The sequence below is a fragment of the Balaenoptera borealis genome (assembly GCF_965194805.1).
Source record: "Balaenoptera borealis genome assembly, chromosome: 12".
Classification (NCBI taxonomy): Eukaryota; Metazoa; Chordata; class Mammalia; order Artiodactyla; family Balaenopteridae; genus Balaenoptera; species Balaenoptera borealis.
In genome coordinates this window covers 51,663,440-51,680,214 of record NC_138869.1, presented here as the reverse complement: position 1 = coordinate 51,680,214, position 16,775 = coordinate 51,663,440, and the positions used below count along the sequence as shown (strand labels likewise).

The 16,775-nt window shown below is 35.2% G+C and overlaps 1 protein-coding gene and 1 long non-coding RNA gene across 2 annotated transcripts in view; one reads left to right on the top strand and one right to left on the bottom strand.

Annotated features, from left to right (window-relative positions):
* LOC309608570 overlaps nt 1-16,775 on the top strand; it is a 250,040-nt gene that overhangs the window by 10,700 nt on the left and 222,565 nt on the right. The window lies entirely within an intron of this gene.
* TOPAZ1 (testis and ovary specific TOPAZ 1) overlaps nt 1-16,775 on the bottom strand; it is a gene marked incomplete at its 5' end in the record, with an annotated part of 67,629 nt that overhangs the window by 2,201 nt on the left and 48,653 nt on the right. The window contains 6 exons of the mRNA XM_082348348.1: nt 1,152-1,335; nt 6,155-6,358; nt 7,952-8,116; nt 13,045-13,210; nt 15,664-15,764; nt 16,465-16,639. Of these exons, the coding sequence (XP_082204474.1) occupies nt 1,152-1,335; nt 6,155-6,358; nt 7,952-8,116; nt 13,045-13,210; nt 15,664-15,764; nt 16,465-16,639 (995 nt within the window). The remainder of the gene's footprint in view (nt 1-1,151; nt 1,336-6,154; nt 6,359-7,951; nt 8,117-13,044; nt 13,211-15,663; nt 15,765-16,464; nt 16,640-16,775) is intronic.

Below are 16,775 nucleotides of genomic sequence, written 5' to 3'. Positions count from 1 at the left end.
TTGTGTCTTATGCCAGGATCTGTGAAACTATGGCAGGCTGACTTACAGCCTGCAAATGGGGTGGAATCTCAGAGCCTTCACAGTTCTTGATGTAGGGTCACAAAAGGCACTGTAGCTTCCTCCTTGCGTTCTCTCTCCTGATCACTCACTCTGAGAGAAGTTAGCTGTTGTGTCATAAAAACACTTAAGGAACCTATGGAGGGGCCCATGTGGTGAGGAGCTGAGGCTTCCTGCCCACAGGCACGAGTGAGCCAGCTGGGAAACGGATCCTCCGGCCGCAGTGAAGCCATCAAGTAGGCGACTGCAGGTCCTGACCACATCCTGAGTCCAATGACATGAGAGACCCCGAGCTACTCCAAAATTCCTGACCCACAGAAACTAAGAAAATACTTGCTATTTTAAGCCACTAAGCTGTGGGATAACTTATACACTGTAATAGGTAACTAACAGAATATTCAGTCTGAGGATCCGGTTTCTAACACCAGTGAACTGAAGCAAAATTCTTGTTAAGAAATGCCAAAACAGGAGTTCCATGAGATCCTTATATTACAAGTTTCCTAGATAAAGCTGACAAAAAATTGGAGTGGTGTAAAACTAAATTTTGGGATTTTGAACAAAATTATCTGAAGGGATGCCACTCTGGTCCAACAGCTACATTATAATATTTATGCATTTATAACAGCATTTTAAAATACTGAAACTAGGCTGATGGCTTTATTTTGAACAGGATTCTTGACTGAACCTAATAAATTATCATATATTTCCCTTTTAGACCTGGTTCTTAGATCTTTTGTGTTGACCAAAAAGATAACTTTTAGGTACCTAACTAAAAACCACCAGTACACGAGAAAGGTCCACACCTAAAGAAGACCCATCTCTTTGAACATCTAAACAAGATCTTTGAAGTTGTTAAAATGTTTATTGAAAGGTACTAACTTGTTTGGATTTAAACCAAAAGTAGGTCAAATCCTTTCTCGATATAAATGCTACCAAAGTTTCTCAATACACACATGCACAAGTATATAAATATGCAGTATATAAATATATAAATGTTTATATATATACAAATAAATAAAACATTTACATCCGAGGGCAAGTGTAGGGAGCCATGATCTGCTTTCAGGATGCAGTCAGAAGTTATTTCAACCAACCTTTTTAAAACTATCTGCAGCATCTGTGTAGAAGTTCCAGGACTCTGAATACTACTAGCATTAGATACCATGAAGATTTCAATAGCTAAAAGCATTTCAATCTCAGACAAATAGGAAGGAATCAGTAGAAGTTTTCGGTATAAATTTCCCTCCAATGGTGGGTAGCAACCCAATGATAGAGCACCTGAAAGTCAAGTAACAGATCAAACTTTACTAAAACCCCAGTAGTGAAAACCTAGGCTTCGAAAATATCCACAAGTGATAATTACTTTTGTTTCAGAATAATTCTTCACATTAGAAGCAGATTTATTGCATAAATTATATGGGAGTGAGCTTATCCTAGTACAATTGAGATCATTCTTTGTAAAATGGTTTTGAAACATTAAACATGAAGTGAGAAATTTAAAAAAAACCCTGAAAAAGAACTTTTGAGCCTCACTGTAGCAAATGTCCATTTATTTTAAGCCATAGTCAACACAACATAATTTCAGAATAACTAAAAAACCAGAATAGCTACTTGGGTTTTGTTTTAATGGGATCTGGGTCTAACAGCAACTACATATACTTATTATATATATAATATTATATATAATTATATATATAACTATCTACCTTGAATTGTGAATCCAAAATGTAGAAAGAAAATAGAAATTATAATTTGAAGATTTTACTTTCTATCACATAGTTTTATAGTATTTTTGAGTGTACTTATTTATAGTGCTGTTAAAGTTTGTGCAATAAATATTTGCTGTTCCTACAAATGTCTGGCATTGTGCTAAACACTAGATATAAAAATGAATAAGAAACATTTCCATCATGTCGGTGCTCAGTGTGTTGTTCTCCAATTCATGTTCTAAAAATTTTGCTTTTCCAAAGAACAGATTCAACTTTTAAACTGTTTAGGTGCTTATTACAAGTGATATACAGGGAAATCCCCTATACATCAGTCCAGGACATCCAAATTGTATATAGGCAATATTATATTGTTGTCTTTTACTGAAACCAATTTAAATCTGTGTGTAAAATTTGTTTAAAATGTTTTATTAAGTTAAATTTCTTCAATAAATCTTTCTAATATGGATGATGATGAGTAATCTTTGAGGACCTACTATATGCCAGGTACCTGTGCTAAACACATAGGTTTTATCTAATTTTAACCTGACAGTTTACTACCTTTGCAATTAGGTACAACAACTCCCATATTATAGATGGGGGGCTTTGGGTAAGCGCCCTGGCCTTCTGACTCCAGATTTTGGAATCTTAACCACTAAGAAGTCCCACCTTCCTAGATCACTGCCAGGACCAACAAACTATTGACTCGTTAACATTCCTAAATATTGGTAGGTATAATTTACATGCATACCTGTTTTACTTCTGAGCAGAAGAGGAAAACAAAAGCCAACAAACCAAGTAGAAATTTACTAATATTATCTTTTCCCCTAAAATCAAACATGAAAAGAAAAATACTCCTATTTGGTTTTAGCGGGGGAAAGTAAGGAAAAGATATACTAATAACATCTTCCCTTCCTGACTTTTCAGTTCTGACAGAAAAGCCGTATTTTTAGGGCTAGGTAGGACATCAGGAGCATCAGGAAGGCAATTTTGCTGTCGCTGGACAATTTCCTTCTGATTAGTTAGGGAACACAAGCAAAGCCATCAAGAAAGTAAAAGATAACTCATGGAATAGAAAAAAAACTGAACTCATATATCTGACATGGGACTTGTATGTAGAGTGCATGTATACATATATGAATAGTACGTGTTTATATGTACCCCTACACATACTTAACACACTCAACAAGAAAAACGCCTCAATTAAAAAAAGTACAAAGAAAAAAATGGGCAAAGGATTGAACAGACATTTCTCCACAAAGATATACAAATGGCAAATAAGCACATGAAAAGATGCTCAACATCATTAGTCATTAGGAAGATGCAAATCAAAACCTCAGTGAAGTATCACTTTATATCCACCAGGAAGGCTAAAATAAAAAACTCAGTGAGGATGTGAAGAAACTAGAAACTCCATACATGGCTGGTGGGAATATAAATGTAAAACAGATAGCTTCTTTGGAAAACAGTTTGGCAGTTCCTCAAAATGCTAGACATACATTTACTATACGAGCCACCAATTCTGCTCCAAAGAGAAATGAAAACCATACATCCACACAAAAACTTGCATGTGAATGTTCAGAGCAGCATTACTTATAATAGTCAGAAAGTGCAAACAAAGCAAATGTCCATTAATTGATGGATGGATGAACAAATTCTATACAATGGAATATTATTCAGTAATTAGAAAGGAAAGAAATAATGATATAGGCTACAACATGGATAAACCTTGAAAACATTATGTTAAGTATAAGAAGCCAGTCACAAAAAACTACATATTGAATGATTCCATTTATGTGAAATGCCCAGAACAGGCAAATCCATAGAGACAGATTAATTGTTGCCTAGGACTGGGTCGGGTGGGAAACATACATGGAACGGGGAGTGAATATAAATGCGTTCAGGGTTTCTTTTTCTAGAGGTGTTGAAGATGTTCTAAAATTAGATTGTGGTGCACAACTCTGTGAATAATATAAAAATAAATGCACTGTAAGGACTTCCCTGGTGGCGCAGTGGTTAAGAATCCGCCTGCCAATGCAGGGGACACGGGTTTGAGCCCTGGTCCGGGAAGATCCCACATGCCGCAGAGCAACTAAGCCCATGTGCCACAACTACTGAGCCTGCGCTCTAGAGCCCATGAGCCGCAACTACTGAGCCCATGTGCCACAACTACTGAAGCCTGCGTGTCTAGAGCCTGTGCTCCGCAACAAGGGAAGCCACCACAATGAGAAGCCCACGCACCTCAACCAGGAGTAGCCCCCAGTCGCTGCAACTAGAGAAAGCCCGCGTGCAGCAATGAAGACACAGCACAACCAAAAATAAACAAATAAATAAAAATGCACTGTACACTTCACATGTGTAAATTTTATGGTATATGAAATTATCTCAATAAAGCTGTAAAAAATATTAAAGAAAAAAGCAAAACAAAGGCACTGGCACTACAGCCTTAACAGTACCTTGATGAAAAATTAACTGTAAGCTCAGAATCAAATATGTACTACTAGATGTGATTATAAGGCACTGAAAGGCTTTCCTAGCATGTGTTAACCTGTGTGTGAAGACAGATCCAAAGAGAGTTCCACTGATATTTTAAATGTCAACACTGTCAGGAAATGAGATGTTCTGAAGACTGATCAGTGACTATAAATTACTCACTTCATTTTATAACTCAGGTACATTAAAAACAAAACAAAACAAAAATACTCTTTACCGTATAACCTCACTTGCATAAGTCCCAGAAGTTTCACTACATATGAAATTAAGCATAGATGTGTTAAGCTAATAGGAAAGGTACTGAATTATACTCAAGCATTAAATGCTTTAACACATCGCTTAAAAAAAAGTCTTTAAAACTAAATTATTACCAGGGTTGAAAGAATTTGGGGGAATGGGGAGTGACTCAACGCATATGGGGTTTCTTTTTGGCCTGATGAAAATGTTCTAAAATTGACGGTGGTGATGGTTGCACAACTCTGTAGATACACTAAAACCACTGAATTGTACATGTTTAAATGGGTGAACTGTGTGGCATTTGAATTATATCTCAATACAGCTGTCAATTAAAAATTTTTTAAATGATTAAGTTTAGCTGTTTTAATACAAAATTTTATTTCCAACTAAAAAACAGACTCATAGAAATCTCATTTATATGTTTCCAAGTTAACACGTTATTCCTGCGGCATATAAATGCCTTCTGCTGGCATTTTTCCCAAATTGCACAATTATTTGGAAAAAATACCTCATTAACATCAATTCTAAAAACTAAAATCAAGAAGTTATAGCAAATAGTACATATATACTTTGTGCTGTGATTTCTAGCAGTCTGCAGGGAAATAGTATAAGGAGTTGAAACATAACCACAAAATTGAAATGAGGTGTTATGAACAAATAATTCCACCTTGCCTCTAAATTTCTGATCATCCTTTTACAAAAATTCTGCTTTCAAAAGTTGTATTGTAACCTACAATAAGAAATACATTTTACATAATGACCTAGCACACATATAAGAATACATGTAACTGAAATGAAAATTTGATCAAATAATATGTAATCTTACTACCTGTAATGCACACTAATAGTTTCTTTCCCATTTCACTGGGAAAAAAAGTTACCATTTGCTGAACTGATCACAGCTGGGAACATGAAAAACACTTCCAAGTTCAGACAGGTTTTTGTTGGTGTAGGGATGGCTGGGATGTTTGACACATTTGGCACAGTGGTGACACAGAGCAGGTACTCAAATGTTTGTCATATAGTTGATAGTGGTAGAAATGGAAATTTAAGACAAATTACTGCATGAAGGCAGAAAAGAATTCCTTTCTAGATCTAGATTCTACACAGAATTGTTTTCTAATTAAAATACTTGCAAGGAGATTGGGACTAGAGAAAGTATTCGTTTTCTAGGCTTACTTGTTAGAGAGGAACAGTTGTAAACATTACTAGGAGCCATGTGAAAAATTGTTATGTATCATGTTGCATTGTAATGACACCCTCTGTATTTCCTATGTGCCTGTTATAACATATTCTAACCAAAAAGATCAGGGATATACCAGGGATAAATATGTATTCCTTAAGCTTCATTCTACCAATTGGTTTACTCCTATATATTTATACAATATGCCAAACTGGTTCAAATTCTGTCATTTATTTCCTTTTCATATCCTCCCGTGGACATGCCAATATAGAAAGAAATAAAAATATAGCAATTAGAAATGAGAAATAACAGGTTTCAAAAGAGCACAAATCTATGTAGACCACTATTTTTAAATGTGTATCAATTGCTCTTTTTACATATTTAAGGCCCCGCCATGAATATTATACATAGATTTCAGGTTAGAAAATCAAATTCAAAACCAATATATCAAACTTTAAAATTTTAAAATGTAACTTACTTTTGTAGTGGGCTCTGGCTTTAAGCCATAAACAACTTCTTCCTAAAGAAGTAATTAATCTTCTAAGAAAGGAAAAATCAATAGGGATGCTCTTTGAAATCATGAATTCTGCTACGGAGGATGATATACCAAGACTGCTGCTTTCTATACAGGCATCTAGAAGTTTATTAAAAAGAAGGCTATACTGTGAGACCTCCACAGTTTCTGAAAAGAAAAAAATCATTGATATAGTGAAACTGATCTATCTTCTCTCAAACTTCTCTCTTACTCCTTTCCCCTCTGCTCTCCTCTGCCCCTTCCTACCTGCTATAAAAGTCAGAGTCACCAAAATGCAATCATCTTACATACTAAGTTAACAAACAAACAAAAAATTCGACAAAAGCAAAACAGTTCATTCACTTTGTAATGGAGAATGTGAAAGGAATATGATTTCAGAGGCTACATTAACACCTCTGTCCTTGGTCCTCACGTGTGACTGCATCTGCACGGTTCTGTTTGCATTCTATCTACAGTGCAGACCTCAGACTTGTTTTTCCCACGACTAAAAATAAATCATCCACTCATAAATATTCACTCTCAAATTAAAAAAACACACAAAACCTCCTTTCTTGGGTATGTCTATTCCTTTCTGCTTTTCACTTAGAAGAAAGTGAAGTCACCTTGGATACTTCCAACTCTTTTATCCCCTATATTCAGTCAGGTGGGTCTATGACCTAGACTCTAGGTCTCTATCACTTTAGGATTTTTTAGTGGTCTAGGCCTTATCAGGAAATTTATCTCCTTACCTTTAGTCTCTTTCTAAACATTACCACCAGAGGAACTTTCCTAAAACACCAACTCCATTATGTCACGCCCTGGCGCCAAAACTCTAGTGACCCCTTACTACACATAGAGAAGAAAATTCCTTTAGCCTGCCATTCAGGGTCTTCCAAAATCTGGCACAACTATCTGTTTAATCTCACTATTATATTTTGTTTCATTATCATGATAATTGTATATCAAAAGCTAGTTCTACAGCAGCCATTGTACCAGGGATACCACGATAAAGAAAACAATTGCCTTTAAGGAGCTTACTATCTAGAGGGAGAATCAGATAAGAATGTTAATGACAATACAGTATCTCAGTGGAATACATGGGAAAATGGAGAGTGATAAAGCACTGAGGGAAGGCCTTCAAGTTAACGTTTTCATTAAACATTAACCCACCACTCTGAACCCATTGCTCAGCTCATTCCTGACCCAAAGCTTTTGCTGTTACCCTTCACACGGACTCTCTCTTGCTACCGACATATGACTTGCAAGCATTCAAGAGCACTGCCTGCCATTGCCCACACTGGCATTCTCTTTCTTTGAACCCATCATCTGCATAATTTCCTCCATTTATTTCATGTTTTCCTATGTTCCAAGGTAATGGGAACTATGTTCTATGTTTGTTAAGTGATAAAAGAAAAGGTATTCTTTATTATGCCAATGCAAAAAATTATTTTAAGGTACAGTATAAAGCTTGCTGGGGGCACTTAACATTGATTGCTGATGACTTGACAGAGGTTAGAAAAGGAATGATGAAACGCTCCTTGTAGGAACTGCTGACAAAAGATAAGCATCTCTGGGTTTTTTTTTTTTTTTTTTTGAACCATCAGGAAAGCATATTCAATTTGCAGAGAACACATTTTACAAAAAACATCATTAAAAATATATGCTGGAATATAAAATTCAACCAAAACAGGTGGAGAACTGTTTCTTATTAAATACCAGATGGGTCAGAGATAATTAAGCTAGACTTTTTAAAAAACATACCTTGAGAATTTTGAAAACCTGGTAGATTTTGCAAAACTTCAAATGTCTGTCTGTAAAGACTCTTCGCTAAAATTTCATGTGCAATTGTACAGAGCAGATTATGCCGATTGAGCACATCCAGTCTATCACAAGGCCACAGTCGTGTATTGATGACCCACTCTGACTCTTACAAAAAGAAGAAGCACAAGTACTTTACACCATGAAAATTACATTTAACAGTATAATCACAACAAATGTTTTTAAGTATCTTTTGGAGAAAGTGGAAAAACTTAAATATGTGTACTCAGAAAGATAACCATAGCTCAAATTTATTAGAAACAACTTATATAGTGATGATCATCATCCTAAGAAGATGCAACTAATGACCATTTTGTTATTTTTATCTTTTTACTAATTCTTCATTTTTCTAAATGTACCAATCAGTTGTTGATTCTGAAGTTAATGATTATTTTTATATGACAAAATGTTCAGATTATAATGAGTATACATTATAAGGTAAAATATTGTATGTGTAGACAAATTGAACAATTTTATAATAAAGAGTACATAATTTAATTATTTTTGGTATTCTTGGGGAGCAGCTTTCCCCCACAATATCTGCCTATTTAAAAATTTTTAAATAAAATACTTGCTATGTACAGAGGAATATCTAACATATGGAAGTTACAAAAGCATAATAATAAAAAGAATCCTTGGGTACCCATCACACAGCTTAAAGAAAACAGAATATTACCTATAATGCTGAAGTTCCTTAATTTCTGCCCTGATTTTCACATTGAGAAAAACAATGGGAGACTGTAGTATAGAACACGGAGGTGTTAACATGTTAGAAATGTCAGCATTTTACCATTTACCTAATTCCCTCAATCATTATACACATAGTGAGACACATAATGAAACGCTGTCATGTAACATTCAAATCACATTCCTGTGTTCTTTTTCAACTGGACAAAGAGCAGGAGTCAATCCTTTCCTTTCGTGGCCTTCCCAGCACAGTACATACAGAAAGTATTAAAGAAAGATTTGATAATTCAAGCATACAATGCCAAAATAAAGTCTTAAGTATCGAGTAGAAAACTTTAAAGCAGGAGCTTGTTTTTAAATTACTAGAGCTCACTTGACTGGTTGATTTGATTTATACTACCTACGAGGCAGTGTTTTACAAATATTAGTGCTTTACAATTATTAACTCATTTAGACAGATACCTTCATTAATTTACTCCTAAATTGATTAAATCAATAATGAAGAGAAATACTAACATTAAAAAACAGACCAAGAATGTGAACTGGTAATTCACAAAAGAATAAGTACAAATAGAAATAAAAAGAAAGAGTTAAATTTTCTAATAAGCAATTAAATGCAAAACAAACCAGTGAATATCACTTTTATCCTGTCAAACTAACAAAGAGATAGGAAAAATAATAATGAATTTGGCAAGGGTGTTTCATAATATGCATCTTGAAATGCTGGCAAGATGACTATAATTAGTACAACACTTCTAAAGGTGTAGAGTACTTCTGTACTCTATTCACAGAGGTAACACCTGGAATGGAATGTTCGGAATAGCCAGATTAGGGTTTGCATAAACTGAAGTGCGCCAGTCTGTCCGGTAACTAAAAAACATAAAATTGGGCACTAACATCTGGACTATTTATGTGCACCCGTGACCCCTAACAGGACAATGACTGTATAGACAATACCTATGCAATTGTTGTCTAAGGATTTTCTCACAAAGGGAGGCTTTCTAATAACCTCAAAATAACTTGCTGCAAATCTGAATGGCAACAAGGGCAAATTTGCCAACATTTATCAAAAAGCTTTAAACTGCCCTTACCTTTACCCAGTAATTCCATCAGAATTTATCCTAAGGGCGTAATTAAGATTTAGCAGGGATGTTTAGCAGGGATTTTGTTTATCATAGAAATTTAAAAACCAGCTAGTTCAAGAAAAGTGGACTCACGGACATATCTATGTATCTATGTTTATCTATATTTGTTTATAAGATGGAAAACTACGCAGCCCATTAAGTGATGTTGTAGAGGAATATTCCCTTTCACAGAAAGATGTCCACAGAAAGACTGTTGCCTGATGAAAATGAAAGGTACTAAAGAGTCTGTATAGTAACACTATAGTGTTATTTATAACACTGGGTGGGTGGCTGAAAAGGATTTTTTATCATCAGTTTTGCTTATCCACCCCTTCTTATTTCTCTATTTCTCTATAGAAATTTCTCTGTATTTCATTATAGAGAAATAAGAAGGGGTAGATAAGCAGAACATATTATTAAATCATAATAACCATGTATTACTTATATAAAGGCAATAAAAGTTATTTTAAAATTCAAGAGCAGTTTCTCAATAAATAGCATACATAAATTTTTTTTTTTTTACAAAATTTGTATTCTAGAATGTTAAGACATTTATTTTTCAGCCTCCAAACCTTAATTATAAAATTATAGTTTTAAGGTTTTTTTTTTTTTTTTTTTTTAAATGCTGGTAAGGGTATAAGGCAAGGTAGGAATTTGTTGTTCATTTGCCAGGATACACGGTACCAATGCTGAAGAAGAGTTTAAAATGTGAACGTGAAAATGTGTAAGGCCCAAACAATAGAGCAGGGGTCCCCAACCCATGGGCTGCGGACCGGTACTGGGCCGCACAGCAGGAGGTGAGCGGCGGGCAAGCGAGCAGAGCTTCATCTGCCGCTCCCCAACGTTGGCATTACCATCCCCCCGGCCCCGACCCCGACCCCCCACCGTGGAAAAATTGTCTTCCACGAAACCGGTCCCTGGTGCCAAAAAGGTTGGGGACTGCTGCATAATGGCTGCCACCCATTAAATAAAAATGTATAAAATATTCTACATTTCTCAAATATGAGTAAGTGTATGTAAACCCCTTCTTTAAAAAGTTTAGTAGGTAATAAATGCACGTTTTTAAAAGGAAAAAATATAGAAAAAATATGTAACAAGTTAATCTGCCTCTCATTCCTGTCCTCCAAGCAGTCAATTCTTCTTCCCAGAAGCAACCACTATTCCTAGTTTCTTGTGCATCCTTCTGCAAGTATTTTAAGGGTATAAAGCAAGTATGTAGGTATCCATTTTATTTTTTTACGGAAGTGGTAGCATACTGTGTACACCGTTCAGCACATTCCTTTTTTCACTTGGTAGTAAATCCTGGAGATCATTCCAATGAGTATTTGCAGCTCTACGTCGTTCTATTCCATCATATGGCTGTCACACAGTTTCATTAACTGGTACACCCTTAACAGACACTTAAGTTATGTGGAATTCTTTGTTATCATTGTTGATGGGTTAAAAAAGAGATTCCATATAACTTACAGTGCATACCCGTGAATACAGATATAAATGTGTTTGTAGGACAAATTCCTAGAAATGAAGTTAATAGATTAAAGGAAATATGCATTACTAAATTTTGACAGATACTTTGCCAAAAAGCCCCTAAAGACAATATATGTGAAGGCTCATTTCTCTATACCCTCACGAAAAGCATATCACAAAACTTTAATCTTTGCTGGTCTGACAGGTGTTTAGGATTTTAATGTTTATTTCTCTTAATACAAGTGAGTATTACTCTCACTTATTACAAGTGAGATCAAGCCATTTGTATTTCCTTTCTTGAGAGTGGCCTGTTCACTGCAGAACCCTTTGAAGGACAAAAAAATTCTGGGGACAACTTAACATACTTCTGTGGCCCCTTTTTTTCCGAAGAAATAAAATTTTACTTATGAAAAATGACTTTCAATTGGAATGGTCACTGCAAAAGAAAATCCTGTGTTTATAACTGATAGAATTTAAAAAGATAATCTCAAAATTGAAACAACAAAATTGTAAAAATTTTAAATCTCCATAGACCACTCCACACCCCTCCCACAAACCCTTCCCCAGTCTCTAGTTTGAGAAAGACTGGTTTTGCCAGAAACTTTTAGGCAGAAGATCATCCAGGCCCATTTTTACCAACTATTTTACCCTTTCCATTTCTTGCCACATTTTTTCTTTCTCACAGAGCTTGTGAGCTCTGGCTTGCATTTTGCTACTTCCTATTTTTATAAACATTCTATTTTGTATTTGTATATTTGTATTTTGTGTGGTATCTTTCTATTTTGATTAATCTTCCCGTCCTAGGAAACCTCACTGGCTACATTTGTTAAGTTGAAGAAAACCTTTTCCAACAAGCTTTTGATCACGAAGTCTAATCACAACCTCTATATTCCATAAACCCTCAGCACTGAACAAATATGGTGTTTTATGTATATATGAATACGTATGCATGCTAGTTTTGTGTGTTAGTGTAAAAGTTTTCTATTTTATTTACCTGTGCGTTTATTCCATCTTCCACCTAAACTGAGAATCTTGAAGTTTCTTCATTCTTATCTATCCCATTTTAGCAAATAAAATCTGCTTGATGGTCCAAGTAGCCAAAGCTACATTAGATGCTGTGCTACTACTGTGCTCTCTAAATTTTATTTACCTCATGCCAAACTAACCTTAGTTGCTTCTGCTGGCTTAATTTCATCGTAATTTCTGTTAGATGATTTGACTTACTAGGGGAAATAATCTTTATTGTCTTGGTTTGGAGCCATGGTTGTCGGCACATGCAAAGATAGAGTTACGCAGACTGCAGTCAGAATTTCCCTGTCTCAGCAGCTGAAGCTTGGGCTCTGAAGCTGGACTGTCTGGGATTAAATCCGGCCTCCACTCCTTACTTGTTATGTCATTTTGGGCAAGCTGCTTACTGTCTCTGACAACATTTTCTTATCAATAATACGGGGATTGTAATAATTCCAAACTCATAGGGTTTCTATGAAGATTAATTGAGATAATCAGGTAAAGCATCTATATAGTGCTTAGGTCAAAGTAAGAACTAACTTTTCAGCAAAGGTTCACATAGTTTCTTCTTTAAAGCTAGGTTAACATTCTCCTTTCATTTTATGTAACAACCTTTCCTACCCGCATGATCACTAGGGGTTTAGACCAAATTATCACCCACAGTTCAATATCAACTTGAGATAACTACAAAACCAAGAATTTATAACAAGCTTAACAAATTATTTCATGCTGGCATATATCAGAACTTACCCCTTAATACCCAAATGGCACCATCTAGGCTTCCACTTTTTAGAAAAATTTCTGCTGCAATATTCACAATTTGACATCTCGGTGCTAACTTCTCAGGCCCTGTAAGTCCTTTTAAACTTGTAAAATGTATTTTTAATTCATATAGCTTATCTAAGACCTTCCTTCCCTAGAGTTAAAAAAAAAAAAAAGACAAAAAAAACCACTGAGTATCAATCATTAAGAGTATTATAGAGGTACAAAGTCACTGATAATTATATAGAAGCCAATTATGCAACTTGAATAATTCTAGACTGATGGTTGTCAAACTGCTCCAAGACTCTCTCCTTAAGCCCTTTCCTGCTCAGCCACAAAGATGGAAAGGGAAGGGGAGCAAGCAGGGCTTTGTCTCATTAACCACGCCCACCACTGGGCCCCCTTTCATCGGTTCTCCTTTCATCTGTTTTATTCACTGTGCCTCCTCTAAAGATTTCATTTGGCAAAAGGATTTCATGCCTTAATGTGGAAAGCTACCCATCATATGTTTTTGCTCTTCTTCTGCTGATCACCCTGAGATCCAGGAGGGAAAGTCAATGAAAAGGAGATTATTTCATATGAAATTTAGATAAAGAATGATAGTGAAAAAAAAAGGGGGATAAAATTGTTGTCTGAAAATTGTTTTTTTGAGTCAATAGGCTAATTATTTCACATTGTCTACATAAAGGCTGTCTCTAGGGTGGACATCAGAAATTGGACATGCATCATTATTTTATACCAGGGTCAGCAAAATTTTTCCATTAAAAGCCAGACAGTAAATGCTTTAGGCTTTGCAGGTCACATTTGGTCAGCTGCTTATTCCTTTTCGTTGTTTTTAAATTTCTAAATCTTTAAAAATGTAAAAAACATTCTTAGCTCATGAGCTGTATAAAAACAGGCTGTGGGCTAGATCTGGCTTTTGGTTTTCAGACTCTTGTTTTATATTATATTACATGCTATTTTGAGTCAGATGCATATTATGATGTCAAAGTACTTTCAATCTGACTGTATAAATGAGTACATTTTTCAAGGGATACCTTAAGTTTAATTTCAATGGTTTTACTTTTATGTTCAAAATGGAATGTTTCATTAAAAAATTCATGCTAAGTAAGATAATAAAATACTCATTCTAAATAAGATAGTGAACATTTAAAATTAAAATACAGGCATTGGGACTTCCCTGGCGGTACAGTGGTTAAGACTCCGTGCTCCCACTGCAGGGGGCACGGGTTCAATCCATGGTCTGGGAACTAAGATCCCACATGCCGCGCAGCACGGCCAGGAAAAAAAAAAAAGAAAAGAAAAGGGTACAAATTCACCAACCGCTTATACCCTAAATAAAAATAACCAAATAAAGGGGACTTCCCTGGTGGTCCAGTTGTTAGGACTTCACCTTCCAATGCAGGGGGTGCGGGTTTGATACCTGGTCGGGGAGCTAAGACCCCCACATGCCTCATGGCCAAAAAAACAAAATAAAACAGAAGCAATATGGTAACAAATTCAATAAAGACTTTAAAAATGTTCCACATCAAAAACAAATCTTTAAAAAGAAACCAAATAAAATTACAACATACTCTAAAATTTCAGCAAAATCAGTCTGAGTTTTATAAAAGGGTCTTCTAACTAGGTAGTCCTCAAATTCTCAAGCATTAAATACCCAAGAAATTAATGCTATGATAGACTTTAAGCTAGAATGTGAGAGCGGAGCCAAGGTACATTTTGCCCATCCCAGGCCTACCACACAATAGGTGCTAAACCGCTTAGAAGACGTTGGAGACTGGAGATCTTCTGTACAATGATTATTTAAAAATTATTTTCTTTTTGGAAAAAAAATTCATGAATTTTGTATGCGTACCTGAGTGACCATGTCCTTAAATATTATTTCAATTGTGAAATAACCTCTTTATAAAAAGAAGGAAGGAATAAAAGATACATTTTAATAGTTGATTCAATAGTAACCCCACTCTCAACTATCTTACTCTCCATCCCTCAGCACTTCGCTCCCTATTTTGGATTTTTCTGTCCTTTACTTTACTTAACTTTATTGAATCTATAACTCCACCACCACCTCAGGGAAATCTAAACAATGATAGTACAATATGGTCTAGAATCACTACACCACTTCTATGGTGAGCTAAGCCTCAAAGGTAGACATGAAGATACATGGTATACAGTATTCCAGGGCATCCTAAGAAGTGATTTTAAAAGAGTTCTGTTAATTGTTAGTATCTTGGGTTCATCTTAAGAGAGAGCTTCTAAAATTATAATACTACCAATACTCAGGAGCTGGCAAAATAAATTCTGAATTGAAAGGTGCTTCACATAAATACGATATTTAGCACAGCTTCCTAAGTGTTCCTTATACTGAGATTCTTCATAGTAGTCATAGAGATTCTTCTCATGCCACCTCCTTTCCATATTTGCCTAATATACCACCTAATAATTCACTTACTGTGTAAGTCTCAATTTGCCACCCGTAATGATTATTAGCAAATTTTTAGCAAATTAGCAAATTATTAGCAAATTTTCAGGGTTAACCTATATTCTGCTCAAAAATTTTAAACTAACACTCTATATACCAAGCCAAAATAAAATTTAGTTAAGTACCTTGGACCACTGCAACAGCTTGTGGTAGAAGTACATAGCACTGATTCCGATTCTTCCCAGCAAAGTTTTATCTACTTCACTGTTTTGTGGATCTTTGCTAACTGAAACACAAAGTAGGTATATGGAAGAAAGTGAGTCAGTTAGAATGATGGAAAAGGCAAATTTAATATGGAATTAGTGATATTACCACAAAGACCAGGTATCGGCAAACTAAAGCCCATGGGTCAAATCTGGCCTGTGGCCTGTTTTTGTACAGCCTGTGAGCTTCTAAGAATGGTTTTTATTTTTAAAGGGTTGTTTGAAAAGAAAACCATGTGACACAGATTATATGCCGTGCGTGCAAGGCCTAAAATCTGGTCCTTTACAGAGTTTGCCAACCCTGACACAGAATATAGCAGGGAAGAGCTGATGTAAAAAGAAAGGTCTCAAAAATATACGAATTTTGTTGACGTGGCTATAGTGAAGATAGTAACAACTTAATGATTCAAAAATTCAGATGCTCCACTACAATTTCTTAGAAATAGTTTTACCAATCTGAATGAAAAGAAAAATAAGAACATGAAACATCTGATATTCTATTGACCTTTTATCATTATAATCTAACTTAACAATAAATAGATGGAAAAATTTATAAAAAGAAGGAAAAGTATCTAAAAACTGCAGTGTTAACTTATCTCCAACATGGAGACTATTAAGAGCTTTATATGTTATGAACATTGTACCAGTCAATCCATCAATCAATAATAAAGAACACTGTATCACCCTAACACACAGTACTCAGACCAAAACAGTGACATTTACCTGTTTCAGCGAATTCACAAAATGGAACACCTGGTCTCTCTTCTTTACAGTCTTTTGTTAGTGTTTCAGCAATACAAGCACAAAATCTCTGGAAATCTGCAAATTTTTCACAGCCCAGTTTTATGTTAATGTATAAATTTCCCAATTTGGTCCAGTCACCTTTTTCTTTATAATGCTATGAGAATTATTAAAAACAAAAGATGCAAGTTGTCATTTATGCAAACATATTATGGGGTAGGCACATGCAGGCATTAGATATACAGAAATTAATAAGACAATCTCTGCAAACCTTATAAACTTACTGACAAGTG